The following is a 27,830-nucleotide window of genomic DNA, read 5'->3' as shown; positions in this document are numbered from 1 at the left end:
CACTGTATGGTGTCAGCAGAATTGTGGGTAAGAGACTTCTTCCAAGTACGTACTACTGCCATTATCTAATGTCTGCTTATAAAGTCAACACTTTTTAAAAATACATTTGAAGTTTCATTAGCCAAACGTATTTTAAAATGTTACGTGGTAGAGTAAGAACACAACTTTACATCTTCCAAGTAACAAAACAAGGTTTGGGGGTAAGTCGATTTATTGATGTGTTACAACCCATCAACCAGACATACTTAAGCACAGAGGACTGGGGTTCAAAATCCTTTCCAGAAACTGGAAGCAAGAATAAAAACCACTATGACAATACAAAACCATTGTAAATTTTTAGGTATTTTCCCTTCAATATTTTAATAAACATTTCTTCTGGCATGTATTTAAGTGAACATGATCTTAGAGTCTTCGCTTCTTTATTAAACATGATTTTACAGTCAGTCTTCGCTTACTATTAATTAGAGCCACTTTAAAAGCTATAAACTTGTTTGTGGAGAAAGCACTTTTTGAAACGATTATAGTACTCTCTCATAAAATAGGAGGTACGCCTGTGAGTTCAGGACTTTAGTTGTCGGCACAGCTTGCACGTGCGTGTCACTGATGTGAAACCACTGCCCTTTGGTTGACTGCATTTCAAAATCTGTCAGGAGAAAACATAAATGGGAAGTTCCGTTATTTTTTGGTTTGGCCATAATCCTCTGAATGCCAGAATTTCCCACGCCCTCCTACCTTGTGGAATATCACCGTGGAGAACAAGATTAGAGAGGTGACTGTTGGCAGCTCTTGCCTTTGCATAGGCAGTATAATGCCCTGACCTCATGGTGCCACTGTGTTCAACGACTCCATATAAGGAATAAAGTACCCTTGTGTTTTCTTCCGCGACATTCTTTCAAAATGAAGAGAATTCAGGAGTTAGTTCTAGTCCCGTTTATAGATGCCATGGGCAAGATAATTTAAGCGAAGGCTTTCTAACCTTTGAGAATGTAAAATCATTCATGAGTCTGACCTTGACTACTATTTTCCCCCTACAGAGTAGTGTCACACTTAGGTTTTTATTAGAAAGTCACCGTTGCGGTCTGCCAGAATCACAAACCAGAGGCCACTTGCCTCAATTGCAGCTTCCCGGCCCAGATACTTCAGTAACCGAGCTTGCCAGTTTCCATAGGAGTCCCGGGCTCTGATAATTGCGAAATACCTTAACAGCTCTATCGTTCCAGTTCCTGCCGAGACTGTAAGCCTTTACCAGCAAGAGGATCGCGTTTAAGTCGTGCCCAAACCACCCCTTATGTTTACAAACGTTCCTCAGAGATTTGGCTTCTCAAGGGTTCACTTCCGCTAGCTAGATGGTGGAGGCTGCTTATTCTTTTAAGACCCCATATGCTACAGGGTTGACTGGCGACAAGGACAGGCATTCTCTGAGCTGGGGCTGCTTTCAGACAACTATTCCACTTAGGTTCTCTTGTAAAAAGTCCCCCTGAATGGGCATCATTATCCGTCAATAATACTGTCATCTCTTTAATCTGTGGCCCCCTCTTCACAGAAGAACTTCATCCTTCACTCCAAGTCCTGTCTGCTTCCTTAGGGACTTCAGTGTCCTTCAGTGAGCTTCTCAGGATTTCTCCTGCCATCCCACTTTAAGTGCCAGGCCTATATTCTGCAATCGATCCTCACCCAGAACTGTTCAACTTCAAGTCTTCCCACTTTTCTAGTCTCCGTTCACAAGGCTCCCGCTCTTCCAGTTCTCCTCTCACCGATCTCCCCTCTCTCTAACCTAACTGGATCCTGGAGTCCTCACTTTCTCCTGGCCAAGGAAGCCTCTCTTGGCCTCATTCCCCTATTAGGTCTGTGTCTTCACTGCTCAAGATGGCAACAGAACGGCGGTGTCAGCATTTACCTGAGGGCTTATTAGAAATGCAGAATCTTAGACCCCCACCCAAGACCTACTGATGCCCAAAGGACATGCATATTAAAGCTGGAGAACTTGAACCATGTGTATCAGTCTTACAAATAATCTCTCTTAACACCCACCACCAGCCTTGCCGGCACACTGATCATAAAACTCCAGGGGCAGCTGGGTGGCTCAGTTGGTCAAGCATCTACTTTGGCTCAGGTCGTGATCTCACGGTCCGTGAGTTCGAGCCCCACATCAGGCTCTGTGCTGACAGCTCAGAGCCTGGAGCCTGCTTCCGATTCTGTGTCTCCCTCTCTCTCTGCCCCTCCTGTGTTTCTGCTCTGTCTCTGTCTCTCAATAATAAATAAACATTAAAAAAAATTTTTTTTAATTAAAACAAAACTCCTTTCTGAATCCTACGATGAGCCTTCCCAACCACACACCCAAACAGCTGCTATTGCCAGAAAACAAAATTACATATCCCTGCAGATTGGTAAAATCACTGAGGACTCATCAGGGTCCCCCATGTGACTGTCTAATCTTGGAACCTGTTCCCTAGTTAGCTCCTTAGTTCCACAGCTATCCTTCACAGCAACGGGCCCAGACTTTAACCACTCCTATAGCCTCTCCTTATCACCTTTATTATTCTCTGTAGCTGACCTCACCTCCCACTTCAGGAAAACAGATAAAACCTACCCAACCGTAAATTGCCCATTCTCAGGAAGATGAAGTATCCTGTCCCTTTTGTTCGGAAACAACAGTCCAACTTAGTGTCCTCATCCCCGCCTTTCTGGCTTCCTCCAGGGTCTTGCTCAGTCAAATCTCTCTCTTTTCTGTATCTTTAACTTCTAGATTTTCCTCTTGCTCTGCAAACCCACCTAAGTTTCCCAGACTTAAAAAAAAAAAAAAAAAAATTGATCTACCACTTTTCCTTTTCAACAATGCCTCAAACATACCTATATGCTTTATTTCCAATATTGTCATTCATTGCTCAATCCACTGAAGTCACCAATACTTCTTAAAAATTTTACCATGACCTCTATACCTTCTAATCCACAAATACTTTTTAGGTCTTTTTCTCTGATATGCTGACACTTGAGGCCACCCAGTCTTCTCCCTTAAGCTTGAGCGCAGGGCAATGTAGGCAAACAATGGATTCCTAATACCCTTGTGTTCAAACTAATCCAACCAAAGGTATTTCTGCTTACTGGCAAAAGTGGCCCTGCACCATGGTGATAATATAAAAACAATTACAATTCACTCTGCCCACCAGCTCTGAAATACCTTTCTTGGAGAATTGTAAAATTTTAAGTTGGGAGGGAGGATAGGAGAATTTCTATCATTTCAAATTCTGCACACAAATTATTGTTTATACTGAAGCATTTGAAATCCGAATATAATCCTACAGCTTCTCCAATTGTCCAAATTCTTCAACACGGAGATCTGTCAAAATCGTTGGTGGTGTCCTCCTCTTCTACATATGCCTCTTACACCCCTATGCTCACCAGAGTTGTCATTAACCATCTCTTCTCTTTCTCCATGCTCTACACAGGGGATCCTAGCCTCATAGTTTTAACCATCACCTATGTACTGATTTCCAAATTTTTATCTCCAGACCTGACCTCTCTGCCCTGAGCCTCAGACATGCACATCTGTGTCCCCCTGAGTATTTCAAAAATACCTGAAACTCAGTGTATCTAAAACCAAATTCATTATCCTTTCTCTACCTCCCAACCTGTTCTTCCTGTATTTCCTACCTCAATGAATGGTACTCCCATCTACCAAATGCCTCGTCACTCAAGCCAGGCCTCAGGAATCATGCTCAACTCTTTTTTGTGCTACCCTTACCATCCATTTCAAGGCCTCTTCCTCAGCTTCCAGAGCCTGTATAAGTCATGAGTCTGGATAATTTTACCCCATGAAATATTCTTTCAAGCTTGCCCTCTCCTATCCTAAATTAAGCTCTCACCATCTATTGACTAAATTAATTCAACAGCCTCCAAACTAGAGAGCTCCTGCCTAAAATCCAACTTCCATGCTTCAGCAAGTAACTCGTATAATAACACAGATCTGGCTGTCACCCCACTGCTTTAAACTCTTCAGTGGCACCCCACTGCATACCTAATAAAGCCCAAGTTGCTCACCATGATAATCTTCCAAACCTCATTGCATCTCTGCTCTGGCTTCACCTCCCAACATTCTCTAGCTTTGTACCAGAAGCTCTACAACTGCTTCTGCTGCTAGTGCCTAGCCCCCACCATGTCATTTTACTTGTCTTTGCTCTGGCTGGTCCCTCTGCCTGGAAAACTGAATTTCCTCTTGACCCATCACACTAACTCTTACTCCTGTAAAGAGTGGTTAAGGTGTGGTCTACTTCACAGAGCGTTTCCTGAACCACCAACATACTGGGTTAAGTGCATACCACCCCCGCTCTGTGTCTATGACACTCAACCATATTAAACTGAAATTACTTGGGGCGCCTGGGTGGCTCAGTCAGTTAAGCCTCTGACTTCGGCTTAGGTCATGATCTTGCAGTTTGTGGTTCGAGCCCCACACTGGGCTCTGTGCTGACAGCTCAGAGACTGGAGCCTGCTTTGGATCCTGTGTCTTCCTCTCTCTCCCTCTCCCCTGCTCGCTATTAAAAACAAATAAACATTAAAAAAAAAATTTCTTTTAACTGAAATTACTTAATGTATCTGCTGATCTTTAGTTTTGTGCCCTCAGCTCCCAAGACAATGTCTGCCACAATTAATAGAGATTCAAAAAATTAACTGAAATTAACAACCTAATGTTCCAAATGATTCATCACAGATCTTGAAATTGTAATGGTACAAAGATCAAAGACCCACTCTATTCATTCTTATCAACCTCATACTTCAGTGAGTTACTGTTGGGAGTATCTGGTAAATAAGCTATGATTTCCCTTTAAAGGATTTTCCCAAAAAGACCACTTTCACCTACCTTACATTTAAGGGTACAAAAAGGAGCCAAATCTAAGATTTCTGGAAATTTTATGTGTTTGTTAACTTTGCGTAGGTTAAAACCAGCCTAAAAAAGAGAGACAACAGATTGAGTTATTTTCCTAGAAAAGCTGTACACATTAAGTAAACTGTACTCCCACCCGAATGCACAAAAGAACACCAACATCAAACCCTAGCTCAGTCTTCTCAGGAGACTCTTTTCTTTCTGACCACTAAATGATTTTTGCGAAGTGCACACCAAACACACACCCCACACCCCAACAGATTAAGAAAGCTGCTCCCAGGGCACATGGGCTCAGTCGGTTAAGCATCCAACTCTTGATTTCAATTCAGGTCATGATCTCGTGGTTTGTGGGTTCGAGCCCCGCCTCAGGCTCTGCACTGTCAGTGCAGAACTTGCTTGGGATTCCCTCTCTCTCTGCTCCTCCCAAGCATGCATACATGCTCTCTAAGTAAATAAATAAACTTAAGAAAAAAAAAAAAATCTACTCCCATGAGAAAATTCTCAGTGTTTCTGCTTTAGCCATCCAGAAAAGCCACATTAGACCAGAGGTTTTAAGTGCTTAAAACTCAACAACTGGAAAATACTTTCCTGTACAACACATCCTCTCGAGCCTCCCTCCCTACCCAAACTTAGTGCTTATTTCAGAGACACCGACCCAATTAATCAAACCCATATAACAACCACAGGAGGGAATACATTCTTAAGGTTCTTTGGAAATTTGGAACTGAGTTTAAAACTTGTACTGCTTACAGTAAAAGTCTTCCAGAAAAAAACAAGGTCACCAAAATGATGAAAATCCAAGGTATCGATGTCTTTTTATCAAGGGTCAGTACAAAGAACGTACCACACACACAACAGAAAAATAGCACTAATTTCTTAACTGTGAAATACAGCTAGTACACTGGGCTTTTTTTTTTAACCTGAAATTAAGGATAGAGTGAGATACTAATTTTACTAAAAAGAGCAACATGAATTCTAGTAAAACTGAGGAAGGATTGTGCCTAAGTTTCTCCTCCACCTCGACGGGTATCTTCATCTAAGCTTTTGTCACACCCGTATATATTTCTTACTTCCCTACTTTTTTGAAAGTTAGAATTAAGAAATAACAGAAAACCAAAGAAACACAGGAATATAGTGAGACAGTAACAAATAAAGCATTAAATATTTAAAACAAATTTGAGGTAACAAAAGGGTACCTGCTGAAATCTCTTTAAATGGAGAGTGAGAACAGGAGGAGCAAGAGAGATTAGCATCTGCTTTTTGGCATTGGTATAAACATGTTTCCTTTCACCTAAAGAAAAAAAGAAATTTTAGCAGTGTGGAAATAGTTTCAGATTTCTGAAGCATTCACATTTACTATAAAATCATTTCAAACATCTCAAGCAATCATCTTTAAACTTTCTGGAAAGGGCCATATAATAAATATTTTGGGCTTTGTGGACCAAGAGGCAAAATTAAGTATATGTTGTAGGTATCAGTAAAAATTTCCACAAATTCCCACAACTTTTCACTGATGTAATTCTAAATATAGTAACAAATGAGTACGACTACAGTCTACTGAGGGAAAAAATGAAATCATTTTTGGACAGATACCATTTAATTGGGGCTCATACTTAGTACTACCATCAGATCACTTTCAAATGTTCATCAATAAAAACATGTCTAGACCCCCTACAAAAACAGATGGCAGACCAAACTTGGCCTGTGGACAACAGTTTGCCGATGTCTGCTCTAAGGCAAACAGAACTGCTATAAAATCAACACAATTTACTATTTGTATTGACATGCAAATAAATAAAAAACTAGACCTTTAAAATGTTTCAACAACTCTAGGAAGAATCCTTAGGAATCCACAATCCCGCCTTACCCCACTTACTCAAGCTCAAAAAACGGGGGGGGGGGGTGTTGGGGAGAAAGGGAATTGTCAGTATTTTTCTGTTGTATATTTGAGGGAGGTTAGAGAAATCGCTGTCCTCCTAGTACCTGGCACTGGGCATATCTCATGAGTACACTGATGAAGTGAAGCTTCCTGGATACAAAGGAGATGAGGGCCATCACAAATGCTGACAGGAAACTGAGGATGCAAAGAATTAGCCACTATCTGTAAGGGTAAGGACCCTGTTGTGATAAATCCCAGGGGGATAATCTGGCCACAGAAAGAGGTGTTGGAGAGCGAACTGTCCCGCTCTATCTGCTGTCAGGCTGCCATACAGCATCAGCCACTTCAATCTGTTTGTCTATCCTTCTACCAAAATATTTACACAGGAGAAGGAACTTCCAGATGCCATCCAAATCCTGATACAACTACAACAGCAGTACTCTACCTATGCAGTGCAAAACGGGCCCCTGAACATGAATTTCACTTTCAGTGAGAGACTCCAAATACCTTTTACATTTGCCTTTGGTCCACTATACTGTCTCCGGGTGCATACTTCACAAAGCAGTTTATTTGCATCTCGAAGTTTCTCATTTCGGGTGAACTGATATAAACAATGTTGGATTGAACATTCATCAGTATGGAAAGCTTCCCTGTTTGCAAGAGTACAGAAAGCAGTTTCTGGATCTTCGTTTACAACTTCATATACCTTGGTCCCAGGAGAATGACTCTCATTCAGAATCTCTATATTTATTTCATCAGGTCGAAGAGCAGCATTCAAGTTAAGGTTTTTGAAACCACTGGAAATGTCCACTTCTCCACTGCTCCCTTCTGTCAGATAGGCACCATTTAAATTCCTAGGACATTCAGTGGGAGAAGAGGCCAGACCCTCCAAATCATTATCCATGTTGACATTTCTCATATCTACTTCCTCTGTGGATTTTTGATTGTCAGTTTTATTTTCTATCATTTTTTCTTGGCCATTCAAATCTTTCTGATTAACGCAATATTCTTTATGTGTGATTTCCTCTTCTGAGATATGGTTGGATTTAACATCCACTTCTCCCTGAAGTGACATTTCAACCTCACATTCATTATCTTCAGGATGGTCGATGGTACAGATATCATTTAAATGAAGAACTTTTCCTTGAATTTTCTGTTGCCTTCGTTGGTTCTGTGCAAAAAGCATAAAACGTTTTTTAAAAATAGGAAGAGAAAGAGTATGCATGTACCACATCAGGTTTTCTTGCTTATCAATCCAAAATAAGTTTATAAGGAAGAGTTCATTCCCAGAATTCTGATCCTAAAAGTTCCTTTACTATCAGGGATCAAAGAAATTATGAAGAAAGTTCTTTAATTTAAAGCAGGAATAAACCATCACCAATCATCAAAATACTATTACACAGGGCAAATAAAACTGTGCAAGGCATGGTCTGTGCTCTAAGAGAAGTGATCTAGACAGAGCAGTGGATGAGACGGTAACTGTTACACCCAAGCAGACTAGTATGGAACCAAGCAGGGAGACTGACTATACACACAACAGGAAGGGGTATACCCGTGCAAGTTATGATTATTGGGTCAAAGGTTCACTGAGGGAAGAAAAAGCAAACTGAAAACTCAAGGATGCACAAGTACAGGACTGCTTTGGGCAGGATGGAGGAGAACATCCCAGGAAACAAATAGCCCAAAATTAGGGAGGAAGCAAGGAAGCCTCATGTACAGAGGACGACAAAGGACTTCCTTCCTAGAAGCATTTTATTTCCCATTTGCAGCCTATTTCCACATAGAAGGGGAAGGCATTTCAGCACACTCTTGTCACTGGAATGCCTGAAGACTCTAGGTAAAATGACAGTCCCTGTGAGGCTAATCTGTAATTCCAGACGGCTGAAGGACAATACGCAGGACACATTTTCCAATGTGTTTTGGCTAAAAACAGTTAAACCATGAAAGAAAAATGGAGAACGGACAGAAGACAACACTGCAAAGGAAAGGCAACACAAATGACTCAAACATAAAAACATACTTCACTTATGTTAAACGAAATGGAAAATAAAACTGCACTGAGATAGTATTTTCCATCAGACTGGGAGAAGTCATAGAACATAACTGCTGTCGAGGATGAAGAGAAACAGCAAGTCTCGTATGCTGCTGGTGGGAATATAAATTGGTACAATCTTTGTGGAGGGCAGTTAGATTACAAATGCAATCCCTCTTCTCAAAATGTGCCCTACAGATGACAGGTGTATAGGATTATTCCCTGCAGAGCACAGGTTATTACCCAGCAAAAGACTACAAACTAAATCAACAGAGAACAGTTAAATGAACTATGGTTACATCTATAAAACAGAATAGCATACAGCTGTTTAAAACAACTGACTCTTTGTATCCTGACGCAGAAAAATCTCCAAGAGTCTAATTAAGTAGAAACAAACAAAACACAAGGTCCAGAATAGTGTGTATAATTTTTTAAAGGAGGAAAAACCAAGACTATGTATCTGTATTTAATCCTATTTCCCAAAAAACTTTGGAAGGACACGTATGAAACTAAGGAAGTGGTCATCTGTGTCGTAAGAGGACAGGCTTGGTGGGGGCCTCTCACTGTACATCTTTAGAGATTTTTAAATTTTTAAATTTTAAGAACTCAAAAAATTGTTTAAGGTGAACTAAAATTCTTAAAAGTTCTCACAAGTAATGCAAGATAAAAAACAAAAAAGCACAACCTTTTCTTTCAGTCACTCAGACTTCAAACGCAACAGTTGCAGATATAAAATTAGAAAAGCATAGTTTTCTTCCCAGTTACCCACCTTGGCTTGCTTTTTGGCTTGCTTCTTTGCTTTTTTCTGTAAGTGCTTACTTGTTCCTGAGGGAATGTCATTCCTCTCTTTCATGTAACTGTCATTATCTTTCTCTTCCTCGCTGTCTTTATCTTCATCCTCCATCGTCTTTTTCAAATTTTTATCATTTATACTTTTCTTACCACTCTTAAAATATGGGCCAAAAATAAAATTTTACAACTACTATTTGGTGAAAAGATTTCATGTTACCTAAATATTTTTCTACTATTTTACACTACATTTACTTTCCACAATGTTTGAAAATATATCCAAGACAAAATTCATTCATCTCAATTACTAGAAAGCAATCCTCACATACTGAGAAAACAAGCAAACAAACAAAACAGTAAAAAAGACAACTTTACATGCAAGTTAACTAGAAAGGAATATAATGAATGTTATTAGGTACACGCTCTATCACACTGTAACTGTGTCTGTTTCTTTTTTTTTTTTTTTTTTTTTTTTTAATTTTTTTTTCAACGTTTATTTATTTTTGGGACAGAGAGAGACAGAGCATGAACGGGGGAGGGGCAGAGAGAGAGAGGGAGACACAGAACCAGAAACAGACTCCAGGCTCTGAGCCATCAGCCCAGAGCCCGACGCGGGGCTCGAACTCACGGGCCGCGAGATCGTGACCTGGCTGAAGTCGGACGCTTAACCGACCGCGCCACCCAGGCGCCCCTAACTGTGTCTGTTTCTAAATGCACTTCGTGTTTATCAGTGATGTACTTGTCCCACTAAGGCAGCCCTTTTTATCTTTCTCCTTTCCACGTTAAAGAGTTTTAGAAAAAGAGAAAATAAAGTAAGTTTGGTAAGACTTTAATCACTAAGTAACAGTGATTAAAGGGACCCCCTCATTCATATTAATTTGAATAATGATTTATCCAATATTCATAACATGTTTTCTTTTCTCCAACTACTACTTGATAGGAACCAAATTGATATGGCTGAAAATTGAGATACTCTTATTAACGTGTATGAACTGAAGACTTTAAAGGATTTGTGTTTATTCTTAAATAATGAAAAGAAATAGTAACTTTTAATATGAAGAAAACACTTCCCTATACATATACCAATCAAGTTAATTATCTGTAAAGAATTCTAGGCACACCAACTATCCTCTTTAAAAAAAAAGATATTTACCCTAATTTTTATTCAAATCTTTAAAATTCTTCTATCTTAAATATATGGTTAAAAATTCCTACAAGGGCTAATGTACAAACTTGGAAAAAAAAATTGACGAGGCTTCCGTTATAAAATCTAACACGGGGAAAAAAATCTACTTAAATAAAATAAGTTGAGTAAGTCTTACCTGATCATCTAAAACTGGTAGAGACAAATCAAGGAAAGATTCATGAACCAAAGAGACCTTAACCAAACCAAAAAAAAAAAAAAAAAAAGTAAAAAGAAGAAAAAGATTCACTTTAGACATTATATAGTAAGATCATGGGGGGAGGGGGACATTTTAAAATAAAGACTTAAGAAAATGAAAAATTATACAGCATTGAAAACTTAGGGTTAGGGGAAATAAATTAAAATGTTAAACTAACTCCTTTCAGATCTAAGGGGCGGGTTCATAGTCCCAGGACAGAACTATGCAGATTTGGGCAGTTGAACTAAGAACAGCTTATAAAACTAGATACTTCTGTTTTTGAAGGACACAACTCACAAACTACACTGCATTAATCTTAATGCGTGGATCCAGTCCACACCACAGCAACTTACAGTTCTGCACTCATCACACATGATTGTACTAGTTAGTTCACCACCAAAGATGCGGTCCACAAAACTTGGTACGGATTTTTTCTTTTCATAATCTATAAAGGGAAAAATGTTTATCAATTACCCTTATATAATTAACTGAGTAAGTTAAAACTATTTACTTACCTAACTTTAAAATTTTATTTTTAATTCTGATCCCATAGGCTTTTTCTGTTCATAATTACTATAATTTTTATTTTTATGCTATCATCAGCAGGATATATTCCAATTTTGAGCATAAACACAATGTAACACAATCGTGTCTTGTAAAAAGAAAAAGTTCTCACCCTAGATCTAGTCAGTGCAAAATAAACCATGCAAGTCAGTGAGACTTTCTATCTATCAATATCCCCACTAGTAAAATGAACAGATGGGGCTAAGCTACACGATATTCAAGACCACTTCTAGCTCTACCATTCTAATATTCAGCAGCAAACATAGGAGAAAATGCATGTAACTTGTTTTACGAACTCTAAGACTGAACTCCATTTAAAATCAAAACAAAACAAAAAAACCATCAGGAAAATGTTTCAGACAAAATCTTTCTTTTGATTTTTCTATGTTCCCAGAAATAATCTCGGTAAGTTTTCTTGGTAAGTTAGTGTAAGGTGACAATTTTACTACCTGGTCACCCAATTTTCTAAACACAAGAAATGTATCACCCTTATTCAAATGACAGGTGTACCCATTTGTACAGAAACACACTTGATGACAGATAGTGCCAACAGGGCAGGATTCTCTCTGTCACTGGCCTGGCCCTAAAGGACACCAAGGAGGCAAACAGGTGCTATGTGTTGATTCTAAACTGTGATTTACAAGTGTGCCTGGCTGGATTAGTTGGTTGAGCATCCAACTCTTGATCTCAGGGTCGTGAGAGTTCAAGGCCCACATTGGGCATGGAGTCTACTTAAAAAGACAAACAACTGTGCTTTACAATATGGTAGCCACTAGACCTTGTGAATATTAAATTTAAATTAATATTAAATAAAAATAAAAATTTAGCTCCTCAGTCACCCCAGTCACATTTCAAGGGTTAAATGGCCACATGTGGCCAGTGGCTACTATATCAGACAGCATAAATATGGAAGAGTTCCATTATCACAAAAGTTCTATTGGACTGATCTGTCCTAAACCTTTAAATGCCACACAAAACAGTAATAATGAAGTTGGTTCCACAATTAATAAGCCAGCTACTGACAACTCACAGACAAGTCTAATTCACATGTCACTGCTCATTAGAAATACAGTTGACCTTCGAACAACACGGGTTTGAACTGTGCGGGTCCACGTGCAATTCTTTTCAATAAATATAGTACAGTACTGAAAATGTATTTTAACTTCCTTATGATTTTAATAACATTCTTTCCTTTATTATAAGAACAAGAACACAGTACATAATATATATTACCCATAAAATATGTGTTACTTTACTGTTTATCAGTAAGGCTTCCAGTCAACAGTAAGCTATTGGTAATTAAGTTTTTAGAGTCAAAAGTTATGTAAGTAGATTTTTGACTGTGTGGGAATGGCCAGGGAAAGGACTGGTACCCTTAACCTCTGCATTGTTCAAGGGTCAACTGTGTCAGCTTTTGAAATATAAAACTGTGATGTCATCTTAGCTCTACCTTTAAAAATTTCACTACAATAGTGCATAAAAATACACCAAAAGTTAAATTTTTCCAAAATATTCACCCTTGGAATTCTGAATATTTTTTTAAATCAATGGTGATAAAGAAAAATGTATGTTAATAACTGTGAATTTGAAATACACGTGCCAATATCTTGTCCTAAGATACAGAAGAATTCAACTATAGTGTTTTAGTTCAAAAAGTCAGACATTACCTTTAACTTTATTTTTTAGTTCTTCATCCAATTTTTCAGTAGAATTACCAAATGCTTTAAGAATTCCTTTACTCACTCTCTAAAAGTAATAAAATGGATATATATATACTATTAAATTTTTAAAGGTTTATAGTTTGTTTTCCTTAGAAAATATGTAATCAAGTCAAGAAAGTGATCAAGAATTAGCTCCCCAAACTTACTGAATAAAAAATAGTATTTCTAAAATCACATTTTCAAAATTAATTCAAGGAGCTAAAAAGAATTACAAAACAAGCACTAACCCCTGAACAAAGGCACTGTCTTACTTCAAGATTTTAATCTATTCAAACCAAAGCTTTTCAGCACATGCCCACCTCCTTTGGAAAGACCACTGAAATATCATGTCCTAGAAGCAGACTGTTTAAATGAGAGCTACAGGGGACTCTGGTCCTCAAAGCCAAGCGCCATCATTACTGGGTGACCCTCAACCAGGTAATGCACTTTTTCCACATCCCAGTTTCACAATCTATGGAGTGAGAAAATGATTAACAGCATCTACCTCACAGAAAGGTTGTGAGGACCAAGTAAGGAAATGCACATAAGATTCTGAGAACAGTGCTCGACATAAAATAAGAGCAAACTAAATATTATCATTAGTTATCACTTGTTATCACTAGTCTTATTATTACATTTATTAATTATACTCAACATCCCCAAATACTTTACTTTATATCCTGGCAATTTGCAGAAATTTCTAAATGTAACTATGCTCCCTGACTCTTAAAAGTGAACGCACTTCCTAGATTCAAAAAGCTGTGTTAAATCACACTCAGAGTAAGAGTAGGAATGCGCTGCAACTGGGAACTGTTTTGGGAGAAACATTTTCCAACGCTTTGGAGCTCTCTGGTGTAGGCTAGTACGATAGAACTCCCAAAGAACAATAATGCTCTAACCAGCAAGGAAAACAGAGCATCATGAAAAGGAGAATCGTTTCTAATTCTCTTCATTCATTCTAGTGATAAAACATACTGGTTGAAAACACTGGTATAGAAAAAAAATTTTAAATACGATGGCCTCAGTAACTAGTTTTCATTGCTTTAACAATCCTTAAGACCTCAAATGACAGACAAGTTAATGAACATGGGATCATAAAATATACGGGTCGAAATATGCTAACTTGTTGTTCTTCTGCTCTCATTCCATCCAATAAATAGCGAAGCAGCTCCTGGCTGTCTTGCTGCTGATAGCCTTTAAACCGTACTGCTCTACAGAAAATAAAAGATAAAGAAAGAAAACAAAACAGAAAAAAGAAAGAAAAAAAGCAATGATGAGTCTTTTAAAATATGAAACTATTTTTACAAAAATCTTAAGATCATATCCAAAATCTCAGAGTGTTCCAGTTTCTCAAAATTTCCCTTTAGTTCACCAACATCCTTGGCAGATTTAATTCTCACATAAAGTTCATATTTTTTAATCCAAAGAAATAAACCACACTATAATACATTTACTGGGTTGACTTCTAACGCTACGGAGTTTTTCATATTAATTCTCAGCATCTTACTGAGGCACTGAAAACAGAATCAAGGCAGATACTCACTTTTTACAGACCTGAGAAAAGAGTTCTTTAGGTGTCACGATTCCTTTTTTGGTCTCTTGCATCTCATTAAGAAACTGGCTCATGGCTAAAGTAAGAGGGCCTGGAGGCTCAAGGTTTATTTCTAAGGGTTCCTGAATATGGGAATAAAAATTGCTTTATTCAGTCAAATTTTGGAAACATTTATTTTACGAAAATGTAGCTAGTATTGCCTGCATTGCCAGTGTTCCTGACAAAACTGTCCCATTTAAAAATTCAAAATGTACATCAGGAACAACAGAGAAAGTTCCTGGTCACTGACTATTGATGAAGAATTCAGTTCTACTGTTTTAGTTTTAGAGTATCAGGAGTATTAACCACCTAAGAACTGAAAGAGCCAGAGCAAAATATGAATAATTAAAAAAAGGTAGGAGACACCTAGGCACCTCAGTCGGTTAAATGTCAGACTCTTAGTTTCGGCTCAGGTCATGATCTCACGGTTCATGAGTTTGAGCCCAGCATCGGGCTCCATGCTGACAGTGTGGAGCCTACTTGGGATTCTCTCTCTCTCCCTCTCTCTCTCTCTGTCCCTCCCCACTCGTGTTATCTCTGTCTCAAAATAAATAAACTTTTAAAAAAACTGATAGGGTAAAATTCATTTGGCTACACAGCATTTAAGTCACCTTAAAAGCTGTTAAAAAAAATAATGTATGCCTAGGGCTTCATGCATATCAACAACTTTCCCAAGAAGGACACTGAACGCTAGAGCACAGCAGAATACGACATACACATAGCAAATAAATCTAAAAGCTAAATCTATTAGCCTGAAAATGTTTAACTCAGTAGCCTAAAACAAAAGCAAACAAAACAAACAAAAAAGGTGAAAATGAGCATCAATTCTTTAAAATAGCTTAGAATGGCAGGATGCCTGGGTGGCTCAGTTGGTTTAGTGTCCAACTTCAGCTCAGGTCGTGATCTCACAGTTCATGAGTTCGAGCCCCACACTGGGCTTTGCACCGACAGCACAGACCCTGCTTCGGACTCTCTGTCTCCCTCTCACTCTGCCCCTGCCCTGCTCATGCTCTCTCTCAAAAATAAATAAACATTAAGAAGTAATAATGATAGTAATTTAGAATGTGTATATTCAGAGAGGAAAATTACTGACTGTAAAAGAAAATCCTGGGGCGCCTGGGTGGCTCAGTCAGTTAAGCGTCTGACTCCTGATTTCAGCTCAGGTCAAGATCTCCCAGTTCATGAGATCCAGCCCAACATTGAGCTCAGCCCTGGCAGGGCTGAGCCTGCTTGGGATTCTCTCTCTCTGTCTGTCTGCTCCTCCCCTGCACGCGCCTGCAAGCTCTCTCAAAAATAAATCAATAAACTTAAAAAAAAAAAAAAAAAAAAAACTTAAAGTACGTACAGTTAGTGCCAAATCAGGTGGTTCAATTTTTACAATTGTTCCAGACATTTTTACTTCTTTTAGTAGTTCTCTCAGCACTGGTGTTTGTGACAAATTCTGAAACGTAGAATGGAAAAGAAAAGGAAAATTATTTAAAGGCAAATCAAATATTTATTTCATCATTCAAATATTTAAATAATTCAAGTATCTCTTAATGTTTATTTATTTTTGAGAGAGACAGAAACAGAATGCAAGTGGGTTAGGGGCAGAGAGACAGGGAGACACAGAATCCGAAGCAGGCTCCAGGCTCCGAGCCGTCAGCACAGAGCCCAATGTGGGGCTCTAACTCAAAAGAGCTGTGAGATCATGACCTGAGCCGAAGTCAGATGCTCAAGTGACTGAGCCACCCAGGCACCCCTAAATAATTCAAGTATTTCTTAAGTGTCCATTCTATCGAAACAGGAAATCACTATCAACACTGCAGCCTTTATTATATCTATCTCAGGAAACAAAAAGTAATGGCATGCTATTCTCCCTACTTTATTTGGCTCATAAGTACTTCAGTTTACAGTTTACTCATCACTTCAAAAGGGCACTACCTACTACCCAACATGAAGTAGTTACCCTACCAAGTATTTGTTTTTGTACTAGGTTATCCTGTGTTTCCCCCACCCAAGTGGCAGAATTCAAGACCAGCATGGCCTCTAACGCACCCCAATACTTAGCACAGTGTTTTATTGTCATGCGAAGTCAACCTTTCCTTAAGTATTCTTTAAAAACCCAGAAATAAATTACTTGGGGGTAAAAAAAAATACTGTTAAGTAACAAGCATGCAAAAACATCCTATATCATGAGGGGAAAAAATTTCTTAATACGGGAAAAATTAACATTGGCACCTGCATAACTGCATTGAAGAAACATGTATTTCCCAAATTACTGAGTCCTTTCACAGTTATTTGGGAAGCAGAATTCGTGGAAGGATTTTCTTTAGCCAAGTTTTCCTTTTTTTCTCGCTCTTGTTCATTTTTACTCTCCTTTTCTAATTTTTTATTTTCAAGTTCAATGTTACCATCTTTTGCTGCTTTAAAAAAAAAAAAGGAAGAAAAAAGATTTGGCAAAATGTGTAGTACAACTATACCAAATGCAAAGTAATACTTGGGACAGAGTACTAGAATTCGTGAATTTTACCCAACATCATTATTCACCACCTGTTTCATTTTAAATGTTTTCTAACAAATATAAGTAAATTACCATCAAAAGAGAAAAATCAATAAAACAAATTCAGAAATGATGTAAGCAACAGTTTGACAAATAAAACCAAACAGTTTATGTCTGGCACAAATCTTCCCTTTTTTACTACACAGAAGCTTTTTGCAAATGAGCAAGCACATCCTACTTTATGAAATTAGAGTATGAAACAATCAAGTGAAGAATGCAGACATGAAATAAATTTTTAAATGAAATTCCATGGGTCAAAAACAAATACTGAAGTTAGGAACAAACAATTCTGGCTGTGCCAAAGATACTTCTGTGACTGTGAAAATCAAAACAAGCTTAAAGCAGCAGATGATGTATGCCAACCCAATTTAACTATGTATGAAGAAAATCTGTGAAATATCTGGCCTTTTGAAGGAGTTACAAGCACTTCACTTGTATATCATCCAAATACAACAAAATACATTCAGTATGAGGCAGGTGTACCTCGAGACCCCGACAGAAAGGGCATCACTGTTCGTTACTTACTCCAGACTCATCACAGACTCTTCATCACATCTGACTAGGTTGTTCCTCAGATTTCCTTCTGACACATACTTATCTCTATTCCCACTGTTTTACATTCTTAACCAAAAATAGTTTCATAGTTTGAAATAAACCACAATTAATGTTATTGAGGTTTATGGAATGCCAAGTAGTACAGTAAATTAATCTAAATACATTCATAAGACAGGTAAGATATACAAGTCAACATTACAGAGTATATTGAGAAATAAATAATTTTACCTGATTTTGGAGTTGTAATTCCAGCTTGTTTTCTAACATAATCAACCACCTGACCCAATCTGTTTGAACTACAATACTGGACCTCATCATCACATAGGTAACACCTGTGTCCCAAAAGATCACAGAGAAGAAAAGTGACAAACTGTCAACCAAAAAAGGGGACAAATTATAATTCCTGGAACCCAAAGTGTGTAACAACCAATTCATCCTATTAAAGAAAGTGAAAATAAAAATTCTGTGTTTTCTTGAAGAAGATTATCCATAGTGTCCAAGATTTACTAATAGGAGACCATTAGTAAGGTTAGCCAGAACCATGGCTATATACAAACAGGGTGAAAAAGACTCCAAATATTTTACTGAAATGGCTATTCACAATATTAAAGTCAAAAGTTTTTTTCTACACAGATTCCAAAATATAGATCTACATCATCAAAATTAACAAATCTTACAACTGACAGATGATGTTCAATGTACACCACTGTGTAAATGGTTTTTAAAGATGTGAAAATTTGTTTTGATGATGTTACAATACAGGAAATATACACACCAGCCCCACATTGATTTTCACGCAAATTAACTGTCAAAATTTTACTATATTCTCACTTCATCTGAAATTTGTTTTCAGTGTCCCAATTTTTAAATAATAACCGACCACATGCCATTTATAGTATCACAAGCAAGAAAAACAAAAGGATGAAAGATTTATGTCTTCTACCCGCAACCATTTCTATGCGTGTACAATACTAAGCAAAAGGCACGCAAATATGACATTCTCTAGCCTTCTAAAAGTGATGGTATTTAAAGAAATTCTACAAAAATTTAAACCTTCTCGCTCCCGAAACATTTCAAACACTCCCATTCTCCAATACTTCAAACAGTTTCCAGTCAACCGACAGGCACAAGAGTTGAAACTTACCATACACTCCAGTTGTCCAAACTAAGAACCAGACAATGAGGTTCAGACCTTGGTGTCATATAGTGCTTCAATGCATGCTGCTCCTGAGAATCTCTGCCACAGCCCTAGAGAATCATAATCAGAAACCTCAAAGCCACAGTCGTTCACCAAGAGAATTCATAATCCCTAATGCACAAGGAAGTGGCCTGAGAAACTGTCATTCTTACGATTTTGGAAATAAGATGTTAGATTCTAGACTGAGTCCAAATTTTGTGAAAACTTAAATAGGAACAGGCAACTGAGGACAACTCAGGAAGAAGGTATTTAGGAACTGTGCACTCAAAGCACTCTTCGTCTCCAACTTGTCCTTTCTAGTCCCAACTACACCATGCTAATGAAGTCTTTCACTGGGTATGGTGGGAGCAACTTAACGTCTTCCTAAGCATTTTCCTCACAATCGTATTTTTCAGTTTATTGGTATCTAAAACAAAGTTCTGTTCATACACTCCATTCAAAAATTACAAATTGCTTTGAAACCCCTAATTAACAAACCTGATACCATCTGACCTCAACCTATGTTTCCAGGGTTAACTCCCATATTCTCCTGTATCAAATCCCACCCAGTCTTCAGGATCTAGCTCAAAAGCCACCTCCTCTCAGAAGCCTATGCTTATTCTCCCGGATGAGAAAACACTGTAGTCTTACTGTAAACAAACTCCTACAAAACATGGTGTAAATTCCTTGTGGCATTCTTTATCTTCCACTTTACATTAAAGTTACCAATGTTTGTATCCTTTCCTCCCCTGGACCATAAATATTGAAAGTCCAGAAAACAGAATTAATCTTTCTGTTACCCAAAAAATGTAGCAAATGGAAGGAGGTTAATAAGCATTAACTGAACAAGTAAATGGGAGATTTCCACCTACAAGATGTAGAGGCCTATTCATAAAAGAACTTGACTGGATTTTCTGCTTTTTGCTGGTCAAATCACTGCTAAGATATATCTTCCCTGTGTATCTATCTGAACCAGGCCACCAACTAACTCCACTGGATTGCACTACAGAAGTGGTCCTGTTTCTATAATAACGAAAAATATACTTTGAAGGGGAAATGTTCGTCAATGGTTTCTAATCTTTTAACTACGATATCAACACTAATGATTTAATTTATCCCACTCAACATTCGATTCTAAAATAAATGAGTTGAAATTTGACATTAATTTTGAAAAATATAACACCATTTGAGATCACCTGAAACCTAAGAATGAGATGCCCTGTCTTGAGAGAATCACCTGCTAACAGGGCAAAAGGTAACTAGAGTAGGACAAAAGTTAACACTTGATAGTGATACTGTCTTACCCTTAGGAATTAAAAAGATAGCAAAATAAAATATATAATAAGAAATGTATTCTGGAAAATTTGAAGTAACAATTCTCACCTATATACTCACCTATATACTTAAGACCTTCAGTGAAAACCTTTCAAATACAATAAATATGTTCTTTGCTAACATTCAGATATCGTCAAATTGACCCATGAACTATCACAATTCCCCTATTGGAATGGTTAAAATAAAGTCATGACAATACTAAATGCTAGCATGAATGAAGAGAAAGTTGATCACTCATACACTGCTGGTAGGAATAAAAAAACATTACTCTGGAAAAGTTTGGCAGTTTCTTAAAAACTAAAAATTCAATTAATACATGACCTAGTAATTGCACTTTGAGGACATTTTTCCAGAAAAAGGAAATCTTAAGTTTACACAAAAACTTGTACACAAGTATTCATAGCAGCTTTATTTGTAATCACCAAATTTGGAATGGGATCAGCCCAAATGTCCTTCAACAGGAGAGAGGTTAAACAAACTGTGATATACCAGGTATATCCATACCAGGAAACACTACTCAGCAATAAAAAAAAGAACTATTGATGCACACAATTTAGATGACTCTTCAGGTGATTAGGCTGAGTGAAAAAAGCCAATCCAAAATTGCTGTATACTGTATGATTCCATTCACGTAAAATTTTTGAAATGACAAAATTTTAGAAATAGGGAACACATTAGTGGCTGTCATGGGCCTGGGCGAGAGATGGCAGTGGAGAAGTGGGTAGGATTTAGAAAGGGCAACAAAGAGATCCGTGTGATTTCAAACTACTTGGTATCTCGACTGTGGTGGTGGATCCATGAATCTACTTAGGTGACAAAACTCTACAGACATCTATGACGTTTGTAAAATGTTGCCACTTGGAGAAATGGGGCAAACTACATAGAGATATCTCTATTATTTCTTATACTGCATGTGAATCTATAATTATCTCAGTAGAAATTTCAACTGAAGAGGGAAAACAAAAGTTCTCTGCCTCATCTTAAAGCTTCATGACAGGAATGCCTAGCAGCCCAGTTGCCCAAAATATGAACCTGACTTGCCACCACCATATGAAACTAAGAGTCCCTGACCTTCAGCACCATGGCAATATCTGTCAATTGTTCTGTTACCTAGATACCCTCCATCCCCCACGATGAAGTTACCCATCCCCCAGCTGCCATAAATGTGGCCTGCTCACAGCTCACAGCTCAGTCTGTCCATCCCCAGGAATTATCCTCAGTGGAATGGAGTTGCCTTGCCCAAGGTTAGTCCCCCTTCTCAGGGGCATCCCGCATCCAATGCTTAGCCTACGCACAAGTACAAAAGCCTGACCCCTTGCCTCAATTCAGAACCTCTCTGAAGGCCAGAGTTCATCATGGGATCAGGTGAGGCCCCATCACACTTCCACTTTAGTTCAACTTCTCCCTGTGCTTAATCCTGCTTCCCTAACTCTCCTCCAGGTTGTGGTACCAGGAAGCACTCTGCAGTAAACCACCTATACACAAACCTCAGTCCCCAGATTTGTTCTCCAGGGAACAGGGCCTATGCCAGCTGGTAGCCTACTCACCCAAACTGCGATTTTAGGTAATACCTTCTAAAATAAATTCAAAGAGTTTTACAAAACCCCATGTTGATCAAAACCTAAGCATACCTGATGGCCACATTTAAGACATAGCCAAACTGAAGGGTTTTCTTCCGTTTCTTCTTCAGATTTATCTTTTACTTTATTGTCCGTCTTACAATCTTGACAAATATTCCATTCCACGTTCAACAAGGCCCTTTTCAAATTACCTTGTTCCAATCCTTTTCTAATGTGTCTGCACGTAGGTTCTATTAAGACAAATAAAAAGGAGTAGGTGAGGTAAAATATGGCTTTCTGCGGTTAATCTCAAAACTTACCATTCATGTGAACATTAAAAATGAATTTACTCCATTAACAAACTGTTAGATAATCTAAAAACTTAAATTTCTGTTTGATGTTTGAATATTATGATTATGTGAGAAAGAGATTTTACACAAATCTGAAATTTTGTTTTTTGAAGTCCTGGGTACAACCATCACCATTCCAATTCCAATCACTTCAATTTATTTAACTATTTCCTTTAAAATTAAGGCTTTTATCATATTAATTATCCCCTTTATCTTAAAAGGTTCACGGAGAAGGTCCTTCATTCAGTCAACAATAAAACTATCGCAGGGCCAGCACTGTGGTAAAGGCCAGGGAACCTAAAAAAGACCAAGTCGCAGCCCTTCTCTTTGAACAGCTTATATTCTGGCAGAAGCAGATAAATAAACACATAAGAATCTCCAAAATGTGCTAGAGCAGTATAAGAAGGGCTAAAAATTAATAAAGTTTACATACAGGAGGTAACATCTGTACAGCCTTAATAACAGTAATAAAATGTTCTGATATTAAGTACTTACTATGAGCCTAATACTGTACTAAATGTTTTGCATACACTATCTCATTTAATTATCAGATCCCCCCCTAAAAGAAAGACACTACTATCCCCAAAGACAGATGAGAAAACTAAGATTTAGTGCCCAAGATCACATAACTACTAAGTGGCTATGCCAGAATTTGAGCTCACATCTTTCTGACCTCAAAGCTCACACTTGAAGCTATGAACTCGGGGACTGAAAAACAACTGAAAAGGCCACATCCCATGAACAGAGTACGGAGGTATAAAATGTCATACTGTCTCCTCAGACTGGCAGTCACACGTGTGTAAAAATGAGCAGCGGGACCTGAGACCAAAAACCCTGTTGGGACCAGATCAGTAAAGGGCTCTGCAAGCCACTCTAAAGCGCTTCAGTTGTTTCAAGGACCCCAGAGGTTCAGAAACCAGTCAAGTGGCACATTTAGCTTACGCACAATGAACTTGCACCAAAAGAAAATAAATACAAATGAGATCATATTAAAAAACTACTAAATCCCAGCAAGTGGCCAAAGGAACACAAACTAAAAAAAGAAAATACTCTTTTTCAACTAGCAAATCAGCAGGTCTTTACAAATGATACTAGCCAGTATTGATAAAGGTTGGGGAAACTGGCACTTTATTTCACTACTAGCGGGCCTGTAAATTACTACAATATTTTTGGAGGGCATTTTGGCAACAGAACCAAAAGAGCCTTGAAAATACGTATGCCATTTATTTCAGCAATTCTACTTCCAGAATATGTACTAAAAAGAGAACTGGATGTGCACAGAGATTTAGCTACAAAAATGTTTAAGATCACTCCATTCATATCACTGAAAAGGTAAAGATTACCTAAATGTATAACAGTGGGGAATTACCTAAATTATGAAATCAGCACCCATCGTCCTTACATCAATGGAATATCATGCCATTAAAAATGTTGTCAAGGGGTGTCCGGGTGGCTCAGTCAGTTAAGCGTCCGACTTCAGCTCAGGTCATGATCTCATGGTTTGTGAGTTCAAGCTCTGCATTGGACTCTGTGCTGACAGCTCGGAGCCTGAAGCCTGCTTCAGATTCTGTGTCTCCCTCTCTCTATTCCTCCCCCATTCATGTTCTGTCTCTCTCTCTCTCTCTCAAAAATAAATAATAACCATTAAAAAAAATTTTAATGCTGTCAAAACTATTAAATAACATATAGATATAAACATTAAGTTAAAATGCAATTACAGAATGATAATGTACACTTTGATCCCATTTGTACATATTAAAATATATGTCCATTTAGGGATATAAACATAACTTTAAAGATTCAATTGGTGAAATATACCTAAAGATTCAGAAGAATCATCAATTGGAACAGTTTTTCCCTTTGTCCGTTTCTTTCCCATGTTGGCACTTTATGGATTACTTACTGACACAAAATAACAATCTAGAAAACAAGATAAAGTTAGCTTGACAAAAAAAAAAAAAGTAGGTTTTATATTTCTCTAGGAGACAGTAATATAACTAAGCCACATACTTTGCATGTCCATCACACTTTGTAACATACAAAGACCATTCACATATTATCAGTAAGAACTCTGAAGGAGACAGGATAGTATTACCCCTGTTTTTCATAGCTTAGAAAACTGATTCTTAATAAGGTTTAGAGTTTGGCAATGAATGTAAAGGTCAGGAAAGAACCTGTCTTTCTTGAGAAATCTCAGCACTTTCACACTACTGGGAATTCAATTTCTCACTACATAAATGTGGAATGGTGGTAGGCACTTTGAAACAGGATAATGCCCCTTCCTTCTAAACTATGCTTCTTAGGTCTGCAGTCTAAACTGATCATTTCTCCAAGAAAAGTTTAAAACAAGTCTCAAGATAATCTACTAAAGGGAGTCAGAAAATTTACAAATTTCAAAGCCAAATATAAAAAGTCAAAGCCAGGACACCTGGGTGGCTCAGTTGGTTAAGTGTCCGACTTAGGCTCAGGTCACGATCTCATGTTTTGTGAGTTTGAGCCCCGCATCTGGCTTTGTGCTGACAGCTCGGAGCCTGGAGCCTGCCTCGGATTCTGTGACTCCTTCTCTTCTCTGCCTCTCTCCCACTCATGTTCTGTCTCTCTCTCTCAAAAATAAATGAATGTTAAAAAAAAAATTAAAAAGTGATCCACTGTTCCGCATTTCCCACACCAGGACTTCCTATGGATAATAGCTGAGAATTTATTACAACCACATTCTCAACCGTTTACATTATTATGTTATTGCCAAAATCAGTTTGGGCGACTATGACAAATCTAGCTGCACATCAAGTCTTCACCTCCTTAGTCAACAATTCAAAATTAGAAAACATCAAAAGCGCTGAAAGTACATCCAGGTCTACCTAACTAAATAATAATGATTTTAAAAACTTGTTCTTCACATAGGATAACTTAGTGCCAAAGTCAATTAAATGACTATAATAGTTATTTTACCTGGAGTGCTTATTAAAATTCTGATTACGTAGGGGCGCCTGGGTGGCGCAGTCGGTTAAGCGTCCGACTTCAGCCAGGTCACGATCTCGCGGTCCGGGAGTTCGAGCCCCGCGTCAGGCTCTGGGCTGATGGCTCAGAGCCTGGAGCCTGTTTCCCTCTGTGTCTCCCTCTCTCTCTGCCCCTCCCCCGTTCATGCTCTGTCTCTCTCTGTCCCAAAAATAAATAAACGTTGAAAAAAAAAATTTAAAAAAAAAAAAAAAATTCTGATTACATAAGTGAAAAGTAGGACCTGGAAGATATATTTTGAAAACACTTCCCAATTAATTCTGATACTTAGCTGTCATCCTGTCCTGGCTTAGCATCTTAGAAATATTCCTCTTCTAGCTCTTAACTGGTTAGTGTAAATATAGTTAATTCAAAATAGTGGAAAATGAGTGCCACATCAAGTAATTATTAAACTTTCCAAGGATCATCTAAAATGTAACAAGTTTCCATGTCTACAATATACGTGAATTAACTAACAACTAACAAAAGAACACAAAGTATATGGATATATATAAAACTAGGGTATACTTTGTGTACATTTTGTCACCCTAAAATAACATGTTACATAATTTATCTTATTCAGAATTGTAGATTTTAGGGGGGAAGAAAATAGTACTCAAGTTCTTGCCTCCAATCCAACTGCTCTAATCTGTGCTGCATCCCAGTACCAGATCTAATAATACCATTTTCATCACATCCATGCTCCTGAGCTGTACATTCACAGTCCTTTATAAACTGTCCCAATACTCTGGTAATCCTGACTCTCATTACTTCCCCCAAAAAACCACTAAAGTGTAATTACATGGTGCTTTCCATCTTCCAAGCCATTTCATAAACGTTATCTTATTTGATTTTCACAACAACCCTTTAAGTGGGGTATTTTGTTATAAGAAGGAACTCAGAAAGAAAATGATGAAAGATCACAGGGTGGCAGAGACGGATTGAAAACACAGATCTTTCGATTCCAAGACCACCACTATTTACATTCCAGTCAAGCCACTGTCTCCCCTAATGTCCCCTCCAAAACACCACGACACCACCTCTAGGCCTTTAATCTCTAGCTGGGAGTTCTCTCCATCCACCCAAATCTCATCAATCCTCCAAGCTGTCCCTTTCAATGAAACTGTAGACAACCATTCTACTCTAAATAAATCTCTCAACTGAATTTCCCCAATCTTTATAATGTGCACTACTCATTTTGTCCCCTAACCTGATATAATAATGGGCGGCTTCTTAAATCTTTGTTCTGGACATGTGTTATTTCTGTCTGGAATCTAAAGTTCTAGGAGAAAAAGAAAGGTTTTAGGCATTACTTCCGAATTGCCTAAAGCATCTAATGATTGTTAGTACATAGTAGGTCCTCAGAAATACTTCTTGCATCGAAATAGAAAAAGAACATAGTACCTGAGACATAAAGGTGATTACAAGGCGCAAAGGTAGGCACACATTAGAATGAAGCAAACAGGTTCCTGGGAAATCAAAAAGGTAAAGAATGAAGAAGTCTCCAGTAGTGAAGACAACAGAACTAGCAAATCTGGTTTGAGGAGTGCAGTAGCCCAGATTCCAAAGAAAAACTTCAAAGACTAATTGTAACCAGTACAGGGAGAGGACAGTAGGGGGTCACTGCAAAGCTGTGGAAAACGCTGCAGTAAATCTTTAGCAGCTATTAAAGGGCATCAAATGAGTCGAGAGAAGAGAGTGGTGAGTACCATCAGCTATAAAACATCAATAAACCTATTAAGTTTTTCAGGCGAGTCTTCAGAGGAGAGTCAGCTTCTTAGCCAAATTACTCTTTGCAGGACTCCACACAAAATGTAAATCAAAGCTGGTCTTGCCAGCTCGCATATTAATCCAGTTCCCTTCCCTTCCCAGTCTTCCCATACCTGCTCGATTCCATTAAAAAAAAAAAAAGTGGAAGTATTTGGAAAACTTTGTCAGCAAGTCTTAAATATGGCTTTCAAGTTTGGCACAGGTCTGACCTACCCTAGGTTCACTGACTCGGAGAGATGACAGATCCTGCTTTTCCTACTAACCACCATATGGACACGGCAGCAAACCCAACCGCAACCAGTAGGGTGCTCCGGGCCGCGCGGCGCCCAGCACACCTCCCCTTCCCTTCCAACTGCTCCGCACCCACGGAGAAACCTTGGGGTCCGGGGTCGAACAGGGCGCCAGCACCGACAACTCATTGGCCAGCTCCTGGAACTGACAGGACATGAAACCAATGAGAACGCGGTACCGGGCCGAGGCCAGGTAACGTGCTTAAGGAAGAGGAGCCTTCGAGAGGAGAACGAGGTCAAGGCAGGAAATTCGGGCTCTCGGAACGCAGGACGTCCTGCGAGCGGTGACTGAGAGTCAGTGGGAACAGAACTCACCCACGGCGACAGCGCCCATAGCTGCATCCCCTAATGGGCCTTTGGGCTGGACAGCCAGCTCCGTCTTCCTCCTGGTGACAGAGACAGCGACAGAGCCGAAGCCAGAGTGACCGCTAGAAAGCAACAA

At 38.4% G+C, this 27,830-nt stretch overlaps 1 protein-coding gene across 7 annotated transcripts; it reads right to left on the bottom strand.

Annotated features, from left to right (window-relative positions):
* Positions 1–193: 193 nt before the first annotated feature.
* USP16 (ubiquitin specific peptidase 16) lies at positions 194–27,830 on the bottom strand. Of its 7 annotated transcripts, XM_030328904.1 has the most exons (19): positions 27,704–27,766; positions 26,733–26,797; positions 24,153–24,254; positions 22,057–22,235; positions 19,058–19,161; positions 18,142–18,245; positions 17,037–17,221; positions 16,162–16,257; positions 14,769–14,899; positions 14,349–14,436; positions 13,193–13,271; positions 11,315–11,406; positions 10,902–10,958; positions 9,560–9,736; positions 7,266–7,929; positions 6,076–6,170; positions 4,856–4,942; positions 733–889; positions 194–643 (listed from the first exon to the last, which is right to left on the bottom strand). In XM_030328904.1, exons 3-19 carry the CDS (start codon positions 24,211–24,213, stop codon positions 519–521), a joined length of 2,481 nt encoding a protein of 826 aa, XP_030184764.1. In that variant the 5' UTR covers positions 24,214–24,254; positions 26,733–26,797; positions 27,704–27,766; the 3' UTR covers positions 194–518. The 7 variants fall into 7 exon arrangements, with proteins under 7 accessions (XP_030184764.1, XP_030184766.1, XP_030184763.1 ...); XM_030328906.2 differs by lacking the exon at positions 26,733–26,797 and having other exon boundaries at positions 17,037–17,218; positions 27,704–27,830; XM_030328903.2 differs by lacking the exon at positions 26,733–26,797 and having other exon boundaries at positions 27,704–27,792.

Source organism: Lynx canadensis, chromosome C2 (genome assembly GCF_007474595.2).
Source record: "Lynx canadensis isolate LIC74 chromosome C2, mLynCan4.pri.v2, whole genome shotgun sequence".
In the NCBI taxonomy this organism is placed as follows: Eukaryota; Metazoa; Chordata; class Mammalia; order Carnivora; family Felidae; genus Lynx; species Lynx canadensis.
Note: the sequence above shows the minus strand (reverse complement) of the source record. Positions and strands in the feature narration are given on the sequence as shown.